Consider the following 13335-nt stretch of genomic DNA (forward strand, 5'->3'; position numbering starts at 1 on the left):
GATCTCACACTTTGACTATGTACAGACTCAGTGAGCATAGCCTTGCTATTGAGAAAGGCCGCCGTTGGCAGACCTGACTCTCAAGGGAAGACAGGCTATGTGCACACTGCCCACTAAATGAGGTGGAAACTGAGTTGCACTTCCTAACCTCCTGCCCAATGTATGACCATATTAGAGACACATATTTCCCTCAAAATTACAGAAACCCACAAAGAATTTGAAAACAAGCCAAATTTTGACAAACTCCCATATAATTTGGGTGAAATACCACAGTGTACCATCACAGCAGCAAGATTTGTGACCTGTTGCCACAAGAAAAGGTCAACCAGTGAAGAACAAACACCATTGTAAATAAAACCCATATTTATGTTTATTTATTTTCCCTTTTGTACTTTTTGTAACTATTTGCACATAATATGACATTTGAAATGTCTTTGTTCTTTTGTAACTTTTATGAGTGTAATGTTTACTGTTCATTTGTATTGTTTATTTCACTTTTGTTTATGATCTATTTCACTTGCTTTGACAATGTAAACATATGTTTACCATGCCAATAAAGCCCTTAAATTGAAATTGAATTGAAAGAGAGAGTGGCGACGAGACACAACTCCATCTCATCCTAAACCCCTGTCCCCAACTTCACCCTAGCCCCGTCTTGACAGACCCCCCTTCTAAAAATAGGAAGTCCTTTTTCCAAGGCGATGTGACGTTGGGAATCATTTGTGGTGATTCTATTCTGGGAGGTAATCTGTTGCGTCTGGGGTTATGTGTGCTACTGCTGCAGGAGTGTCAGAGGAATTATCCACCCTCTCCGGTTGTTCATGACAGAATGCCCAAGGATGTCCGGAACTCTGTACCTCTGGGCTTTGTCAAGAGGCAGCCAGTGAATGAATGGCAGACAGGATTAGAAGGTGAGGGGGGGGAGAGGAGGAGAGCATGTGAGACAGAGAGAGAGAGAGAGAGAGAGAGAGAGAGAGAGAGAGAGAGAGAGAGAGAGAGAGAGAGAGAGAGAGAGCTCACAGAGACCAGCTTTGCCAGTCCTAGAGTAAGTCTCTCTCCACTCCAACAAGTCCTCTTCAGAGTGCTCCAGTAATACTTTCATCTGAGCTTAGTGTGAACGTATAATGAGAATAGAAGCCATATAGATATGAATGGAAAGGCCTCTTTTACTGGCCTTGCCTGCTCGCTACTAATCTCTAATCTTGCAGACAGTGGCAAATGCTTTCTCACGTTCTCTCAGTTTATAGGTTACAAAATCTTCCTCCCTGACACTTTTCATTACAAATATTGCAAAAGTTTCTCTCCCCGTATTGTGAATGATTTCAAAATGTCCTTGACACAATTGTTTAGACACCAACTCCTTCCCATAACATGTACAATAACAGGTTAAATCAACACCGGCTTTTTATAAACTCTGAATCACTGTTTCCACAAAACCTGAGGGAAAAACAACCCTGACTATTTATCTATTTATCAAGTCAAACTCAGTTTGGTGACAGAGGCAGAAAGTGACGTCACAAGGCAGGATCAAAGAACCAGTTATCTTCCCTAAATATTCAACAACAACAAAAACTTCACTTCGTGCTTCTACACCTGCATTGCTTGCTGTTTGGGGTTTTAGGCTGGGTTTCTGTACAGCACTTTGAGATATCAGCTGATGTACGAAGGGCTATATAAATACATTTGATTTGATTTCATATAATCCCAGTTCACAGAAAAAGACTGACTAGAAGCTATAATGGCATGATTTACTGGATATCTCCCACCCAAATGAATTTGCTTTCTTCCTAATAAAATAGAAAATCCCCAAGTACATATCAACGTTTATCGAAGTCAGCTGGCTTACTTACAGGATCCTGCTTTGTGATGCACCCCTCTGATGTCATTCTGTTGCCTACCTAAGTACTTCTTCCATCCTGCCCTCGTTGCCTCATTGAGTAGGCTCTCAGACACAGACAACTGGAGGGTCTGAGCTGTGGGCTCTGAGCTGTGGGCTCTGAGCTGTGGGCTCTGAGCTGTGGGCTCTGAGCTGTGGGCTCTGTGCTGTGGGCTCTGAGCTGTGGGCTCTGAGCTGTGGGCTCTGAGCTGTGGGCTCTGTGCTGTGGGCTCTGAGCTGTGGGCTCTGAGCTGTGGGCTCTGAGCTGTGGGCTCTGAGCTGTGGGCTCTGAGCTGTGGGCTCTGAGCTGTGGGCTCTGAGCTGTGGGCTCTGTGCTGTGGGCTCTGTGCTGTGGGCTCTGAGCTGTGGGCTCTGAGCTGTGGGCTCTGAGCTGTGGGCTCTGAGCTGTGGGCTCTGAGCTGTGGGCTCTGTGCTGTGGGCTCTGAGCTGTGGGCTCTGTGCTGTGGGCTCTGAGCTGTGGGCTCTGAGCTGTGGGCTCTGTGCTGTGGGCTCTGTGCTGTGGGCTCTGAGCTGTGGGCTCTGAGCTGTGGGCTCTGAGCTGTGGGCTCTGAGCTGTGGGCTCTGAGCTGTGGGCTCTGAGCTGTGGGCTCTGTGCTGTGGGCTCTGTGCTGTGGGCTCTGAGCTGTGGGCTCTGAGCTGTGGGCTCTGAGCTGTGGGCTCTGAGCTGTGGGCTCTGAGCTGTGGGCTCTGTGCTGTGGGCTCTGAGCTGTGGGCTCTGTGCTGTGGGCTCTGAGCTGTGGGCTCTGAGCTGTGGGCTCTGAGCTGTGGGCTCTGAGCTGTGGGCTCTGTGCTGTGGGCTCTGAGCTGTGGGCTCTGAGCTGTGGGCTCTGAGCTGTGGGCTCTGAGCTGTGGGCTCTGAGCTGTGGGCTCTGAGCTGTGGGCTCTGTGCTGTGGGCTCTGAGCTGTGGGCTCTGAGCTGTGGGCTCTGAGCTGTGGGCTCTGAGCTGTGGGCTCTGTGGGAGACGTATTAAACACTTTACAGTCTGCTGCCTCCATTGACAGTCATGACAGAGTGTCAGACCTTTTGAATTCTATAGTCAAGGCTTAGTTCATCTGCTATGAGGAATGTGGTAAAAAACATCTCCATCCCACTTTGAATTTCCTCTGGCCGAATAGATGGTCACAGTAAGTGTGCTCTCTAAAGTGCAGAAACAAAAACACTCACACACACCACTGAAGTATAACAAAACTACTGCATCATTATACAGTACACTGTCTCTGTCAACGTAGAATACAAAAACGAAGTATAACAAAACTTCTCTTCCCTCATCCAAAGAATTCACGTGTACTTCCCTGTCAAATGAATAATATCAACCAAAATAAAAGAGTACCCCAAAAGCCTTGCCTCGGCCACCACCTCCGCTCCTCCATGGAAGGTTTATTCTAGGAGCATTACCATATGGACCGAGACGCGGGCTCAGTGAGTGAAAGGGCCTTGGTTGAGGCTGTCTGTAACAGGATTATGGGGATATTATGGTGAGTAGGAGTGGCTCCCGGTGTAACTGGCTGTGATGTGAATAGGATTTCTGTGGGTCTGGTCTGATCAGGGCCGAGGCTGGGGGAGGGCTACTCTCCTCTCCCCTCCTCTACTCCAGATAATCCTTTACTGTTCTCTTCTCACCCCCTGGCCGACCGGTCCACCTTCAGGATACTTCATCTGCAGACACACACACGCTGCTACTGCTGCGACTGAGTTTCTCACTCTCTCTTTCTCACACACACAGAAACTCACACAGAAAGGGATATAGAGAAGAGAGAGAGACAGAGAAATAGCAAGCAGCCTTTGAGAGTAGGGCTTCACACTTTTTATTGAGGCCTGGTGACATGAAGAACTCTACTGGGATGGTAAGATCACTTGTTTACTTCTCTCTCTCTCTCTCTCTCTCTCTCTCTCTCTCTCTCTCTCTCTCTCTCTCTCTCTCTCTCTCTCTCTCTCTCTCTCTCTCTCTCTCTCTCTCTCTCTCTATCTCTCTCTCTCTCTCTCTCCATCTCTCTCTCTCTCTCTCTCTCTCTCTCTCTCTCTCTAAAAAAATGTCAATACCAGTGTGTTTACATTCAAATGAACTAGTTGTTTCCTCAGAAAATTCCCATTGTGGCATGTCCCACATCAATATTTGAACCCACTTTATTTAACCTCTTGACCTGGTTTATTATGAAGTTCAACACGTGCTCTTCATGACAGAATGTTACAATGAGGTGAAATGAATAGATTGACAGAATGACAGGCAGTCTACTCATAGAATGATGACCCATGTGTGTTTGGTGTTATCTTGGCTGTGCCTACAGTAGCAGCTTAGGTATTGGTGTATTGGCGCTAGTGTTTTGGTGAGTCAGTGAAATTGTTTGTGATACTGAACATGTGGGCTATACTGTCTCTGCAAGAAGGCTTTGGTAGTGAAAGAAGTACTCAACTTTAGAAAAAATACTAAATTAATTGAAATGAGGAAATATTTAGTCAATTCAATTGAACATTAGTTGTATGTTTTGTATGAATCATTGCATTATTAGGCTTAAAGCTAGAATCTGCAGTTAATAAAATAACAAAACAGAAACCCCACCTTTGTTTTGGTAAAAAACTGAGGGACGGGGCTGGAGAAATGTAACCACTCTCAAATTCAAAGACAGAGCTGTGGATGCAAAGACTGACCATCTATGGTATTAAAACGACAGTTTTAACCATGTTTTAATGCTATACAGTGTGTGTTTACGTTGTTGACAAACATTGGAGTAAAACAAGCTTGTATTTTGGGTTCTGATGGGTTACAACAGTTGAACTAAGCTCATGAAGCATTTATAAGTGTTTGTAAGTTCTAAAATGGATGTAGCAACGAAAGACTCTTGCTTCAATAGGTATTACAGTTTGAATGGTGTCACCATGTTTCCCTACCATCAAGCATTATGTGCAGTTCAGATATAATAACACATTCATCTCCATATCTGACATGGTAGTAAGTAGATTCCATGAACAGTGTCTCTTATACAGAAGGACGTATAATGAAATAAGGGACCTAGAGAGGATGTGTTATTTCAGTTGTGATTCATCTCTCTTCTCACAGCCGCTGTAGCGTGCAGACTGCCCTCAGTCTGGCCAGAGACTGGGATTGACTATACTGAACATAGACCTTCCATAATAGTCTTATGTATTAGTGTAAATGGCTAGAGGTCATTGGTAGTGGCTATGTCAAAGCTACTTACTGTATATGGGAGCGTTTCCTGACATAATTCAATTCAAATTGGGACTTGATTTTGCCATAATCAACTTCACAGTCAAATAGTTGGATGGTCAAACTCCTGGATTTAGCCACATGGCTTCATTGTTTTGAACTGATTCTCCTGCCAACAAATACCATTGATATAGATATATGATCACAGTGTACACTGATATTATATGATGCTCATATATTATTGTCCAAATGTGTAGCAGAACCCCACACCAGTCTGATTGAATGGCCCCCTCTGTGGCAGCCATGACCCCAGAGCAGCTCCTGGGCCCGCAGGTATGCAGTCCTGTAGGGGAAAGGAAGGTCTTGCCTGAGGAGGAACGAGGGGAGGAGTCTGACCCCTGTCCTCAGGAAGTGATGGACTGCTATGGCCACTCCCCCTCAATGACTCACAGCCCCAGCACCGACAGGTGGGTCAGGAAACAAACAGACAACACACAGAACACACACACACACAGAACACACACACACACACACACACACACACACACACACACACACACACACACACACACACACACACACACACACACACACACACACACACACACACACACACACACACACACACACACACACACACACACACACACACACACACAGAAACACCCACAAAGGGAGGCAAGGGAGAGAAAGTGAAACACAGTGAGGAAGAGAGAGGATAAGAACACACACACACACAGAGAAACACCCACATCGGAGAGAGAGTGAAACACAGTGAGGAAGAGAGAGGATAAGAACACACACACACACACAGAGAAACACCCACATCGGAGAGAGAGTGAAACACAGTGAGGAAGAGAGAGGATAAGAACACATGGTACAAGAAGGGGGAGGGGTTAGAGAAGTTGTATGTGAGGTTATTCATAGAAGAATCCTTTAATAAGGGGATTTAAATTATGTACAATAACATCCATTGACTCTCTCTTACATCCTCCTTGTCTGGGTCCCAAATGTCTCCTTATTCCCTATATAGTGCACTACTTTAGACCAGAGCCCTGTGGTGTCATATAAAGGGAATAGTGTGCCATTAGGGACTCATCCCTGGACTCTCTGTTTTGCCCTGTGTTGACTTTGTCTCTCTGTTTTCCTGCAGTCTTAGCAGTGAGGAGCCCTTCTGTCGTATCTGCCACGAGGGAGGGGGTGTCGGGGAGCTGCTCTCCCCCTGTGAGTGTGCAGGGACGCTGGCCATGGTCCACCGAGGCTGCCTGGAACACTGGCTCACTGCCTCCAACAGCAGCCGCTGTGAACTCTGCCACCACCAGTACGCCCTGGAGAGACTGCCCAAGCCACTCACTGAGGTAGGGGAGAAAGAGTAGGGTGAAGTTACCCCTAGATGCTTATCTTGGGTCAGTTTATCATTTCCCCCCACTATTGGTTAAGGTTAGGATTAAGGGAGTGGACGCTGATTCTAGATCTGTCCTTCATGTAAATGTTACTGTGGCGTTAGGTGAGACAGAGACATACGCACTCACATGCATGAAGGCATAGACACATGCAAGCAAACACACACACTCAAGCACACATACACTAACAAACGCACACTCATAAGCAAACACACACACTCAAGCACACATACACTAACAAACGCACACTCATAAGCAAACACACACACTCAAGCACACATACACTAACAAACGCACACTCATAAGCAACCACACACATTTCTGGGAGAAAGGGTGCACACACCAGAGGAGGCTGGTTGGGGGGAGCTATAGTAGGATGGGCTCATTGTAATTAATGGTTGAACTGCAATTAATCCAACAGAGTCAAATGGGGTACAAAATAGATGTCATAAAAAACACCATAAAACTACAGTAAAATAGTCATCACACACAACGCTTTTGGAAAGTATACAGACCGCTTTCCTTTTCTACATTCATTTTGTTACGTTACAGCCTTATTCTAAAATTGATTGAATTATATATGTTCCTTATTAATCTACACACAATACCCCATAATGACAAAGCGAAAACAGTGCAAATGTATATATATTTTTAAATACCTTTTTACATAAGTATTCAGACACTTTGCTATGAGACTCGAAATTGAGCTCAGGTGCATCCTGTTTCCACTGATCATCCTTGAGATGTTTCTACAGCTTGGAGTCCACCTGTGGTAAATTAAATTGATTGGACATGATTAGGAAAGGCACACACCTGTCTATATACGGTCCCACGGTTGACAGTGCATGTCAGAACAAAAACCAAGCCATGAGGTTGAAGGAATTGTCAGGATTGTGTCGAAGGCACAGATCTGGGAAAGGGTACCAAACCATTTCTGCAGCGTTGAAGGTCCCCAAGAACACTGTGGCATCCATCATTCTTAAATGGAAGAAGTTTGGAACCACCAAGACTCTTCTTAGAGCTGGCCGCCCGGCCAAACTGAGCAATCGGGAAGAATGGCATTGGTCAGGTCACCTGACCAAAAACCCAATGGTCACTCTGACAGAGCTTCTCTGTGGAGATGGGAGGACCCTCCAGAAGGACAACCATCTCTGCAGCACTCCACCAAACAGGCCTTTATGGTAGAGTGGCCAGACGGACGCCACTCCTCAGTAAAAGGCACATGACAGCCCGCTTGGAGTTTGCCAAAAGGCACCTAAAGGACTCAGAACATGAGGAACAAGATTCTATGGTCTGATGAAACCAAGATTCAAGTCTTTGGCCTGAATACCAAGTGTCACGTCTGGAGGAACCCTGGCACCATCACTATGGTGAAGCATGGCTGTGGCAGCATCATGCTGTGGGGATATTTTTAGAGGCAGGGACTGGGAGAATTGTCAGGATCAAGGGAAAGCTGAACAGAGCAAAGTACAGAAAGAACCTTGATGAAAACTTGTTCCAGAGAGCTCAGGATCTCAGAAGGGGGAGAAGGTTCACCTTCCAACAGGACAATGACCCTAAGCACACAGTCAATACAAAGCAGGAGTAGCTTCGGGACAAGTCTCTGAATGTCCTTGAGTGGTCCAGCCAGAGCCCGGACTTGAACCTGATCAAACATCTCTGCAGAGACCTGAAAATAGCTGTGCAGCGACGCTGCCAAAGGTGCTTCAACAAAGTACTGAGTAAAGGGTCAGAATATTTATGTAAATGTGATATTTTCAGTTAGTTTATTTTATTAACTTTGCTAAAAATTCAAAAAAAAGATTTTCTTCTGTGTTATGATGGGGTATAGTGTGAAGATTGATGAGGGGGGAAAACGATTTAATACGTTTTAGAATAAGACTGTAAAGTAACAAAATGTGGGAAAAGTACTTTCCGTATGTACTGTACATCAACTATATTATGCAGTCTCAATTTATCAGGCTTGAGGTCACTTTCAATTCACTTCCTGAATTGACTCAATTGAAATGGAATTTACCCCAACCCACCTGTCACTTAATTTCGAACCCATTAAGGAATATACTAACTGCTGTCTCAAAGATAGTCTTCATAGAAGAGAAGAAAACAAACATTATTCAGGTTGCAGATAGATGTGTAGAACTGCAACGATTCCCTATACTACAGTCCACATAACCCTATCTATTCTATTCAATACATTTCTATCTGGCCATTGTGTAACAATTCACCCTCCTGTACAGAGCCCCTAGCTGGATTCACATTGGAGTGTCTGATGTCACTGACTGCTTTTACCAGTAAAGCCACTTAGCCTGAGAAACAGATTAGATGGTGTTTCCTGTCACTAGCTGTAGCTGAGCTGCAGCTGCTCCATAGAGTTTGATAGATGGTGTTCACTTGGCCCAAACACTGTTTTAGCATGGGCACAGTGATATCAAGGGCTTTCATCATTGTGAAATAGTCAACTGGGTGGGACTTGCAATGGCTTAAGGAAGGATCCCAGAATTTCATCCAGGTCAGCAGAAGGGGTCAGCCAATGAAATATATTCCTGAGAAAACATTCCATAATGGCAGTGAATAACCAACCTTGGCTTTGGCCTATACTTCCAGATTATACACACTCCAGCACAGTAAGTGGTGCTATGCACCTTTTCTGTTTATTTAGAAACTGGCAATTCCCTCTCAGAAGTAGAAAAGGGGGATTGTCTACTTTAAATGGAGACAGCATTGCCCTCAATGGCACTGCCCATGCTGAAACAGAAGCAGCCATTGCAAAGATATGAGCTTTGTAATGCATCTCTATGAGATTCCTCAGGTCAGGTTAGGACATTACGTCGTCTTGTATTAATGGTCTCCTCCCAGCCTGTTGCATGTGTGTTGGCCACTGGCACCGGGTAATCTGTTAAGAACCATGTGTTGTATGGAGGGAGCTAATGTACCACACACACACACACACACACACACACACACACACACACACACACACACACACACACACACACACACACACACACACACACACACACACACACACACACACACACACACACACACACACACACACACACACACACACACACACACACACACACACACACACACACACACACACACACACACAGAGTAGGAGACAAAACAGCTGATCTGACAGATGAATGGAGATATGGCCTGGTCCATCACCACAGCGTTCTATATTCAGTGGTTAACATTTTAAAGTCTCAAATTCTAAAGTGAAATGTGATTTTCGATACTCATCCAAAAGCCAAAAGCCAACACCATCTAGTGTAGATACTGTACTTGTACATAACAGTGATTTAGATTGTTCTGTTGTCTGGTCTACCCACTCTAACTTTATGTTCCCTGGCCTCCACTCTGTGTCAGTGAATGAAGTCATGCGATGCTTAATGTCATTTAGAATTGAACTGATATTACCGTCATTCTATCCATTCTAATCACAGTACATCCCCCACCTCCCCCGTCCCCTCTCTCTCTCCCTCCCTTCCTCAGTGGCTGGGCTCACCAGCCATGCAGCACCAGAGACGGACGCTCTGCGGTGACGTCATCTGCTTCCTGTTCATCACGCCGCTGGCTAGCCTATCAGGATGGCTGTGTGTGCAGGGTGCCATGGACCTGTATTTCAGTAACAGTATGGAGGCTGTTGGACTCATGGTGCTCACTCTGGCTCTCTTCACCATCTACTGCTTCTGGACTGTGGTGAGTTGTTGGGGCTGTTGTGGGTTGGGGTTACATTGGGATTGTGTATAGCAGTGGAGGCTGGTGGGAGGAGCTATAGGAGGACAGGCTGGAATGGAATAAACGGAACAGTATCAAACACACAGAAACCATGTTTGAGTCCGTTCCATTTCTTCCGTTCCAGCCATTACAATGAGCCCGTCCTCCTATAGCTCCTCCCATCAGCCTCCACTGGTATATAGTGTAATGGTGGAACAAAGTAAATAGAATTACTAATAAAACTATAATTATTAAAGGGTTAATGCAAGATTGTTTCTACTTCCCCAGAGTCAGCTGAACTCATGGACACATTTTTAAGTCTCTGTGGCCAGTATAAAGAAAGCTAGCGGTAGTTTCACCAATGCTAACTAGCGTTAGCGCAATGACAAAGTCTATGGGATCAGCTAGCTGATTGTGCTAACGCTAGCTGATCCCATAGACTTCCATTCATTACTATCTGTCAGAGATGATAGTGTAAACCAAAGCCAGCTGTTATTGGGCAGTTTCCCATTTAAAACCTTTTTAATGTGTATGTGGATGTTCCCTCTCTCAAGTGAGCATCTTTGAGCATGCTTACCTATGTACGCTCACGTGGAAAGCATGCTTAAGCTAGATAGGGAACGCCTACTTACACAGACAGGAAGCAAAGATTAACTGACTTTTTGTGACGTCTTCATTATCCACCATCTTTGCTGTCCGTTGTCTTCAGTTTGGTGCCTAATCAACATGGCCCTGGTTGGGGAAGTAAACAAACACAGCTTGCATAAGTGAAGTCACATGTGTTTAAATTAAAGGGGAAGTTAAGTATTTTACAACTTAATGTTAGATGGTTCCTCACCCTGAAGGTAGTCTATGCACCAGGAGAGATTGTAATCCATGGTTCTGTTTTTTTAGAACAGCCACTACAAACATCCCTGACTTAAAGAGAAATGTCACAGTTTCCCCTTGTCATACTCATCATCTCCAGCACCACCGCAACATCAACATGTGTGAAAATGGTTCTATGTTTTGTAGTAAAACAGATAGAGGAAGATAAACATTTCCAATGACATCTGTGTGCATCATGTGATTTTAACCAATAATGATGAGGCATTGCCTACCAATTGGTTGATGTCATTGGAAACACTTATCTTCCTCTATCTTTATTAATACAAAACATAGAAATGCTCTGTTTTCACATATGTTGATGTTGGGGTGGTGCTGGAGTGAACATGAAGTTGAATGTTTTAAAAAACGTCCCTTTAAGCCACTGTCTGGTAAAAATCAACTGCTCTCTTCCACCACCAGGTGTCGCTGCGCTACCACATCCACCTGTTCAGGACGTGGAAACAGACAGACCAGAGAGTTAGGCTACAGATCCCCCGACCAGCACGAACCATGCACACACACCACACACTGAACCTCAGCTTCCTTAGCAAGGACACCAGAAAGGAGACTGTGGTGTAGATGGAGTGGAACTGGGTGTAGTGTCCACAATACTTTGGCAAGAAGACTGTGATGAAGCCAGAATGGGACGGGGTCGAGTGTCACATTTCTAGTGTCACATTTAACAGGTCCCCAGTGTCCGGTCTAGAGGGTGAAGTCACAAGCTCTGCTGGTTGGCTACTGCATAGCAACCTAGTGGTGCCAAAAGCCCTGGTCTGCCCTAAAAAGCCTATGTCAACCATCGCCAGAACGGCCAAACATATATATTTTTACGCTCGTTTTGGAATGTGTTTATTATGATCAAGTTCAAACCCGATAGTGAATTATTTAAAAGTTCGCTACAAATCGAGAAATTATATTAAATAGTGATCCATTCTGACTGCTACATTTGTCATCACACAGGATCAGGTGCTGACTCAGACCAATCAGGGACCATAAAGCTACGAGCAGGCTCTCTCAGGCAGGATGAAAACGACTACATCAACCATGATCCTTCGCTAGTTACTGCCACTTTCACCATGATCCTTAGTGATTCTTTGGCGCCATTCAACAATATGGTCCGCTTCAGATTCAAATAATTCCATGCGCCATCGGGAGCTTTCATAGGAACACGTGGATGACGTCAGCGCTATCACCATCTACTGGTTTTAATGTCTATGGTTTCCTGGGCAAGGATACTTTGGTGTAGCTGGAGTGGGACTGGTCCCAGTATCCACTGTACGCTCAGTAAGGAGACAATGACATGAGCAAAGGAGACTGTGGTGTAGCTGGATTGAAACCAGGCCAGATCTCACTAAGGATACAGTGGTGTTGCTGTAATGGGACTGGGCCCAGTCCTCATGCTGCTTCAACAAGGATACAAGGTTCATTTCTATTAGAATAAGGTCCCGTCTCTACACTTTTTTAACAAAGACTTGGATCAAGGAGACAGCAATGAAAATGTTCTACCAGGGAACCTTCAGAGGACCAAACCTTCCTCTGCGGAGAATACTTTTTATATATTTATAGACACCAGCCTTTGAGACTTACTCAGTTGAACATAACTATTTCCTAAAGACTGTTTTGTAAAAGAGTGATGAGATTAATGATGTCCCACTCCCAGTTGATGTTGGGCCCAGAGTTTTTTCCAACCCTGTTCCCAGACTATGAAAAAAAAAAAAAAAAACTCTTGGACTCTTGTTTAGAATGATTAGTTATCGTTCACTAAACACACTTTGTTACACATGCAAATAACCACCTTAGACCTGCAAACATCTTTAAAGGACATTTCACTCAAAAGGTTTGGTAGATATTTGTAGCTATATTCCTCAATGATGAACACTGTCTAATTTCCTGGTTTCCTGCTTCTAAACAACCTGTTGTGGATGTGGCTACGTTTTCACATCACACTACTTTGAGGTTTGAAAACGTCTGACAAAACTTTGACTTGAAAGTGTAATGTCCCTTTAAGTGACATTTGAAAACAATCTTTCCTGAGGACCACAAAGTCAGAAATGTTGCTTTTTGACGATCTGTGGTGTTTATACAAATCTTTAGTTCCACTTTATACTAAGTTTGTCACTACAAACACTGTGGCTAATTACTGTTGTAATATGACTACTAGAGTAACTTCAGCATTACTACAGAGGTATCAGAGAACCATTTTATGCAAAGGGTTATCCATAGTCTTTACAGGCACAGGCTATACCAAACCACACCAACAATTAACCAAACACTGACA

General features: G+C 44.6%; 2 protein-coding genes and 1 long non-coding RNA gene across 5 annotated transcripts; 1 reads left to right on the forward strand and 2 right to left on the reverse strand.

The window, feature by feature from the left end:
- Positions 1 to 1945: 1945 nt before the first annotated feature.
- On the reverse strand, positions 1946 to 2893 carry LOC127926077 (putative proline-rich protein 21). Its single transcript, XM_052511353.1, has one exon. It carries the CDS (start codon positions 2891 to 2893, stop codon positions 1946 to 1948), a length of 948 nt encoding a protein of 315 aa, XP_052367313.1.
- Positions 2894 to 3525: 632 nt separating this feature from the next.
- On the forward strand, positions 3526 to 13190 carry zgc:158785 (uncharacterized protein LOC791214 homolog). 3 transcript variants are annotated; one of them, XM_052511350.1, is made up of 5 exons: positions 3526 to 3742; positions 5319 to 5528; positions 6215 to 6419; positions 9966 to 10172; positions 11478 to 13190. In XM_052511350.1, exons 2-5 carry the CDS (start codon positions 5344 to 5346, stop codon positions 11634 to 11636), a joined length of 756 nt encoding a protein of 251 aa, XP_052367310.1. In that variant the 5' UTR covers positions 3526 to 3742; positions 5319 to 5343; the 3' UTR covers positions 11637 to 13190. The 3 variants fall into 3 exon arrangements, with proteins under 3 accessions (XP_052367310.1, XP_052367312.1, XP_052367311.1); XM_052511352.1 differs by having other exon boundaries at positions 5322 to 5528; XM_052511351.1 differs by lacking the exon at positions 3526 to 3742 and having other exon boundaries at positions 4069 to 5528.
- On the reverse strand, positions 6266 to 11483 carry LOC127926076 (uncharacterized). The gene is made up of 3 exons (XR_008123221.1): positions 11029 to 11483; positions 10823 to 10922; positions 6266 to 6414 (listed from the first exon to the last, which is right to left on the reverse strand). It is a non-coding gene; the product is annotated as an uncharacterized LOC127926076 (long non-coding RNA).
- Positions 13191 to 13335: the final 145 nt, after the last annotated feature.

This window comes from Oncorhynchus keta, unplaced genomic scaffold (genome assembly GCF_023373465.1).
Source record: "Oncorhynchus keta strain PuntledgeMale-10-30-2019 unplaced genomic scaffold, Oket_V2 Un_contig_6736_pilon_pilon, whole genome shotgun sequence".
NCBI lineage: Eukaryota > Metazoa > Chordata > Actinopteri > Salmoniformes > Salmonidae > Oncorhynchus > Oncorhynchus keta.

What these genes read in the sequence shown, in the direction of transcription:
- LOC127926077 (XM_052511353.1), bottom strand. Translation starts at nt 2,893, where the DNA reads ATGGAGGCAGCAGACTGTAAAGTGTTTAATACGTCTCCCACAGAGCCC.
- zgc:158785 (XM_052511350.1), top strand. Translation starts at nt 5,344, where the DNA reads ATGGCCCCCTCTGTGGCAGCCATGACCCCAGAGCAGCTCCTGGGCCCG. An exon ending in TGCCCAAGCCACTCACTGAG is followed by an intron (nt 6,420 to 9,965) that starts GTAGGGGAGAAA and finishes TCCCTTCCTCAG; the next exon opens with TGGCTGGGCTCACCAGCCAT. An exon ending in TCTACTGCTTCTGGACTGTG is followed by an intron (nt 10,173 to 11,477) that starts GTGAGTTGTTGG and finishes TTCCACCACCAG; the next exon opens with GTGTCGCTGCGCTACCACAT.